The sequence below is a fragment of the Ricinus communis genome, chromosome 8 (genome assembly GCF_019578655.1).
Source record: "Ricinus communis isolate WT05 ecotype wild-type chromosome 8, ASM1957865v1, whole genome shotgun sequence".
NCBI lineage: Eukaryota > Viridiplantae > Streptophyta > Magnoliopsida > Malpighiales > Euphorbiaceae > Ricinus > Ricinus communis.
Window position 1 is genome coordinate 2,272,439 of NC_063263.1, and position 7,255 is coordinate 2,279,693.

General features: G+C 34.7%; 1 protein-coding gene across 1 annotated transcript; it reads left to right on the forward strand.

Annotated features, from left to right (window-relative positions):
* The first annotated feature begins 300 nt into the window (after positions 1 to 300).
* LOC8265859 lies at positions 301 to 1,502 on the forward strand. The gene has a single exon (XM_002515120.4). It carries the CDS (start codon positions 527 to 529, stop codon positions 1,394 to 1,396), a length of 870 nt encoding a protein of 289 aa, XP_002515166.1. The 5' UTR covers positions 301 to 526; the 3' UTR covers positions 1,397 to 1,502.
* Positions 1,503 to 7,255: the final 5,753 nt, after the last annotated feature.

The following is a 7,255-nucleotide window of genomic DNA, read 5'->3' on the forward strand; positions in this document are numbered from 1 at the left end:
GTAATATTGAAGTTATCAAGCTAATTTATTGGTGAGTTGTAGGCGAGAGACACTGCGTAAACACTGCTGAGATTGTGTTGGATCTGAAAATGTATTGATCCAAATGATGCACGCATTAAGAGGATGAGATTCCTCCTGTCCCTCTCCCGGCCCCTTGTCAATTGCCATTGATGCAAATTCAGCAAATCACAAGACTCAATTTAGAGATTTAATTACTAGAGCGCTTATATGGTATATCCTCCTCGGTCTCCCCCGGAAGAATGGCTCCCACTCGTGGGCTCCTATTATTTTGCATAGAAATTATTTAATTCAGTGATGAGTTGTAGTGAGTGGTAGGCGAGAGACATTGCATAGACAATGCTGAGAACGTGTTAGATGTAGATCAATTGCTAGAGCTAAGTCCTGCATCAATGAAGAGGATGAGATTCCTCTTGTCTCCCCCCCTGCCATTGATATAAATTCAGCATATGCAAAGGAAAGGAAGGCAAATCTCAGGATTTAATTCAAGTTCAAATCCCCAACAAAAATGGCTTCATCTTTATTCCATGCTCGCTCCGACAGTTTGCCTTCAAGACCACATCCTCTTATGTCAGAGCTGGATGATCACTTGTGCAGACTAAGAGCTTGTGAAGCTACTTCTACATCCTCGACCTCTATATCCCATAAGCTAAGCGGCCTTCAAGACTTGCATGACTGTGTCGACAAGCTGCTCCTTTTGCCTTTAACGCAGCAAGCATTAGCCCAGCAGCAGAATCGGAAATGGATCGATGAGCTGCTTGATGGATCTCTTAGACTTCTTGATGTATGCAACGCTGCTAAGGATGCGTTGTTGCAAACTAAAGAATACACTCTAGAACTGCAGTCGACTATCCGCAGAAGACAAGGAGGCTGCAATGGCGATCTTTCGAATGAGGTTAGAAAATATATAACCTCAAGGAAGATGGCAAAGAAAGCAATCCAAAAGGCCATTAACAATATAAAGGGTTTAGAGAATAAAAGTTCCATCTCTTCTCTTGAATTTGATAATGAGATTGCAACGTTTGTCAGCGTGTTAAGAGAGGTTCAAGCGGTCACTCTTGGTGTGTTGAAATCTTTCATGTCCTTTATCTCTGGAACAAAGTCACATCCCAAGCCAAGCAGCTGGACATTAGTTTCAAAGCTTATGCTCCACAAAAGAATAGCATCTGGGGAAGAAGAAGCAGTTGCAAACGAATTTTCAATGACAGATGCTGCATTGGAATCTCTGATGGGATGCACCAAGTACGATAACATGGAGAATGTGCAAAGCCAGCTAAAGAATCTGGAAGAGTGCATTCAAGATCTTGAAGAAGGAACACACAGCCTCTTTAGGCGAATGATCAAAACTAGAGTTTCCCTTCTCAACATTTTCAATTAGAAATCATAGAGATAAGAGCCATAACTGTACACGAACGTGTATATATTTTTGTATAAATTTTGACAAAGTAAATAGCTGTTTTTGCAAAAGACTTCTCTAGTTTACATATTCATGCCTTTTCTGCCATCTTTAAAAAGTTCCATTAATTTAGTATTTCAATCTCTTGAAAGTTAATACATATATTATCATTATTCAACATTGGCAACATATGGACAAGCCTTTATCAAGGTGAAAAGCTTGATTTTGGGTAATGTCGCTCATGATCTGATAATTAAGTAAAAAATCAAGGAGCTACAAAACTTTTATACACGCTTTCTTAATTGGATCATCATGAAATTGTTTTATCTAATTTTTATTATTATCTTTCAAACTCTCAAGTTTTTAACATCCACTTGTATTGCACAACACAACCTACTTAACAACTGATTTTAATCGTAATAATTGAATCATTAAGTGAGCTGTTAAAGATTCCTACTATCAATAATGTAGGTACTTAAATCAAAACCAAGTTTAGTAACAGACAGGGCACATGGATCAAATAGCACACGTTCAAGCACTAATAGGAGAGCTGGTTGTCCCTTTGTTAGGGGATCAATAGAATCATCCACATGCTAACATTATAACCCAATTTTCAAGGAAATGGATCTTGCCTTCTAATCCCACTGCATTAAGATGATTGAGTAGTTAGATCATTCATATATCCTATCTTTTATCTTTTCTTAATAATGGTTTTGCCTTGTTAAGGCAAAATAAGCTTAAAAGTTTTTATTATATTGAATCGTTAAGTTTATTTATTGTTTGAGTTTTATATTTTATTTTTTTATTTTGATTTAAAGTATTATATAGCCTTTAATCAAAGTAAAATTAAAAAAATAAAGAATTCAATAAAATAAATAAAAATCTCATGAATTTTATGTAAATAGTCTTTGACCAAAATAGAAATTAAAATACAGCGGCTCAATAAATAAAATAAAAATTTAGATACTTATTAATATAAAACTAAAAAATCTAAGAAATTATTAATGGATTTTACCATCTTAATATTATTATTTGGGATCACATATACTATAAAAATAACACCAGTATTTTTTTATGTTTCTTTTTGTTGGTTTCTTTTAAGAAGTGCCAATCTTTTATTTGCGAAAATGATTAAATTAAAACACAAATAAAGTTAAATTATTAAAATAAAATAAATTAAAACTTTGAAAACAAAATCTAGTTCGCATAGTTCAATCTAACCTTACTAATGCACCTCATTGGCACCAATCTTTTGACACATTTTTTTAATTGGTACTAAATTTTTATTTTTTTTAATACCATAATTACAGATGATAAAAGGATAGATCGAGTTGGGTTCAAATAAGATAGTTTCGGATTTCGGATCATTTTAAATTTGGCCAATTCGAATTCAAGTCTTCTTGGACTCAGGTAATATCGAGTTCTACTAGTTTCAAGTTTAGATCTTTCTGGCCTTGTTTCTTTTTAAGATTTACATTAGTATTTGAATCTCTACTTGATTTATAAGTATTGGAGTAATATTCATCATCTGCAATTATAAATGGTATATGCTCAGTACATGCAATATATGGCTAATACATATACTGAAGCAGTAGTATACAATAACATTATTCTGAACTAAGAATGATTGGAGAAAGTCCTCCAAATGTTGAAATAGTCCCTTGAGTTTGGATTTTAACTATTTCTTTCTATTGTAAATGCTAAGTTAAATATATTATACTACCAGCTAGCAATAGCAAACTTGTAAATACTAGAAAATCAAAATAAATCAAATGAATTAAAAAAGCACAAAAATATAGTTTTTCAGGCCTAAACTGCCACTGGTCAAGAAAGCTACCAAGAGCGGTCAAAGGACAATCGAACACAAAAGTTTGCTCCCTCTCTTAAGCCTTTAAGCTGGCATAGGATGATGAATGACACGGGACTAGTTGGAGAAAACCGGCCTGAAACAAGGACTCCCCTTTAAGGTAGCTTGAAAACAGAACCAATCACATGGCTGGTTTAGGATAGACACGCTCTATCCTCATATCCACTTGAATGGAACTCGACCTCGAGTTATGATCAAGATATGACAGCATAATTTTAGAAATCTTGAAAATAGCTATGTAGTTAGGTAAGTCCATATAGACATTGTCATTGATGTTCTTGGTAATCTTATAAGGGCCATAATTTATAGGCTTGAGCTTCCCATATTGCCTGTCAAGTATGCACTCCTTCCGCACGAACACCATAACTTCGTCATTAACTTCAAACACTTTATACTTGTGATGTTTATCGACTACAATTTTATACTTCTTATTAACTTTCTAAAGCTTTTATTTGACACCTTGCACTTGTTGAATTTAATTTTTCAACTGCTTTATTGTTAGCACTAAGAACCAGTACATTAGGTAGCTTCACCATACACAAAGCAAGATTAGGTACTTTCTTATAAATAATGGAAAACTGAAGAAATTGTGTTTATATTTCTATGATCTGTGATGAACAAAATGTGAATTCTAAGATTATTGAGTACAAGTATGTTCTGTTATATACAAGTATGTTTGCAACGGTCCTATTGCTCCTTGTTGTTGCTTGTTGCATTCCAACGTTTAAATCTAGCTTAGGGATAGGTTGAAGTAGCCTTTTTCCCCTTAGGGGAGAGGTGTTGCTCCATTTCCCTAATAGGCCTGTGATGATCTAGAGTTCTGAGGCCATATCCAGCCAAAGACTTGGTCCCCACCGAGCTGAACATTATTCTGCTGGTTCTAGTGTATTTTCAACAGATATTGAGGCTTCTTCAACACTCCCCCTCAAGGTGGGTTCGAATAAGTTGATAGAACCCATCTTGCTGAGCAGCCTTCGATGACTTGCTTTGTCTAGGGTTTGGTGAAGATATCTGCCAGTTGTTCATGGCTTCGGATGAACGGAGTTGTGATTTCTCCTAATTGGACTTTCTCTCTTATAAAGTGACAGTCAATTTCAATATGTTTAGTCCTTTCATGAAAGACTGGGTTTGATGCGATGTGTCTGGCTGCTTGGTTATCACAGTACATCTCCATCGGGCCTTTATGTTTTACTCCCATATCAACCAGTACTTGCTTTATCCAAATGAGTTCACTGGTCGTCGATGCCATGGCACGATACTAGGCTTCGGCACTGGACCTTGCGGTTACTGATTGTTTTTTGCTCTTCCATGTCACTAGGTTTCCTCCTACAAATGTGCAGAATCCTGAAGTCGATTTTCTGTCACAACTACCTGCCCAATCTGCATTAGAGAAACCAGTAATAGTGATAGTATTATTATTATTTCTCATCCAGATACCATGTCCTGAAGTACCTTTGAGGTATCTTAGGATCCTATCAACTGCATCTAAATGAGGAGTACGTGGACCATGCATAAACTGGCTAATCATACTCACAGTACAACTAATGTCAGGTCTGGTGACCGTTAAGTAAATCAATTTCCCCACCAGGCGCTGGTAGTGACCTATGTCATCTAGAGGTTCACCATCCTCTAAGTTAAGTCTAGTCTTGCTCTCCATAGGGGTATCTATAGGCTTAGCTCCTATTTTTCCTATTTCTTTTAAGAGATCTAGAACATACTTTCTCTGAGACAGAAATATACCTTTATGAGATTTTGCCATTTCTATTCCGAGAAAGTAGGTTAATTGACCAAGATCCTTAATGTCAAATTCCCTTTTTAATTTTTACTTTACTTTCTCAATTTCCTCATTATTGTTCCCTGTTACAATAATGTCATCCACATAAATCAAGATAACGAGCATAACGACGTTAAACAATTGCGCTAGTGGTGGAGACTTGATTCATTAGCAAGCTTATTGTAATAACATGCTTTGTTTTGATTCCGAGAGTAAATGCACCCTAAACACTTTGAGAGTATTGAGTGAAACCATGTAAGGGTGTTAAGTCTCGTTGCTTTGATTTTGATGAATTATTGAGATACTTGTTCTTTTTACAAAATTTATCCTATGAATGCTAATCTCTTGATTGTCATTATTATTCAGCTCATTAATGTATGTTTAATTTATTTGGTATTTGAGGAGATTGAAAGAGATGTAAGGAAGGTTAAAAGGAGAATTGGTATGTTGAATTGAGGTATGCTTGAGGACAAGCATAAATTAAGTGTGGGGGAATTTGATAAGTCACAAATAGTTATATTTATCGTGTTGAATTTCCTTGCAATTTGGTTGAATAATGTACTTAATTATGGAAATTATGTTTATTCTGACTTAGGTGATGCAATATCAAGGATGGAGCAAAATCCAACCTAAAGACATGTTTTAAGTCATCATTTATCAGAAACCAAGTCTTTTGGAGGAAGTGCAGAAATCTGCACAGAAGATCACTGTCGACAAGGCGTGACCACGCCTTCATAAGCTCATAAAGAAGACTCATGACCACGCCTTGCACCCCATGAGCTGCTAAAAGATGTTAAGGAGAGCTTCAAAATTTTCAGAGTTTTCATTGTGGTGGACCTATCCCTAGTTAATCTCCTCTATTTTTGGAAGTGTTGGATTAATAGAACTTTCTTCCATGTATTTAGGGTTTTAATTTATTTAGATCACTTTTAATCTTATCCTTTCTTGTAGGGATAAGATTAAATAGGAAGTTTATTTCTTTTTTATAAGGATTCTATTAGGGTTTAGGGTTTTACTTCCTATATAAGGACAGCTAGATACTTTGAGCAGAGGCATTCAGATTCACATTCAAATTCATATTCATATTCTTATTCTTCTTCTACTCTCTATAATTCTTGTGAATTCTTACTCCACCATGAGTGGCTAAGTTATTAGTTTCTAATTCAAGAGTGAATAAATTCCAATTGTGATTTTGTGAGGCTTTGAGCTTAACATAATTCTTCTTTAATTCAAGTATTCTTTATTTCTTGTTCTTATTATTTATGAATTATTGATATTGATTGAACTGACAACTCAACTTTGATATTGATTTTTCTATTGCTAAACTTTGAGTTTGTGATCCGTAATTGTCATGAACGATTGACACAAGTAGCAAGGAGCTGGCTCATGTGTGTGTGATTACGGCTTATTCGAATTACATAGCTTGCATGATAGGCTCTCGGAAAATAAAGGAACAAGGTTATTTCAATTGCAGTTATCTCAATTAAATTAATGTTGGTTTAGTCATTCTCATTATTCTTAATGCTATCATTAAGTTGATATGGAACGCTATCGTGCCCAGTTGACTAATGGTAAGTTTTGATTTGGATGTTGGGTTCGAGTCAATTATATTAGGAGAATTACACTTGTTGCGGCTTTTTCGAATAAGTAGACTAAGTACTTGAATAGAAGAATTAATATTTTAGCCTATGATCATGATTACAATTGGATGGAATTAGCACTCTTGAATTGGAAATTTTTTAAGATTGATTTTTATTTACTATTCAGCCTTCATTATTTTCTGCTTATTTATAATTTTGATTCAAACATTCAAAAACCCCCCTTTTATTTTACTTTGAGAAGCTATCCACATTGGTTCCCTTGGGATTCGACCTGGTTTCACTATTTCTACAAGTTAGTTTAGGAAAATCAGTAATTTATTTTGAAGGGCTTCGACAACCTGTTCAAGAAAGTAGGTTAATTGACCAAGATCCTTAATGTCAAATTCCCTTTTTAATTTTTACTTTACTTTCTCAATTTCCTCATTATTGTTCCCTGTTACAATAATGTCATCCACATAAATCAAGATAATGATCGTGTATGTGAGAGTGTATTTAATGAACATGGATGAATCAGAGGTACATTTGCTGAAATCAATTTTTAATAGAAAATGACTTGGCTTGGCATACCATGCTCTAGGGGATTGCTTCAACCCGTAGAT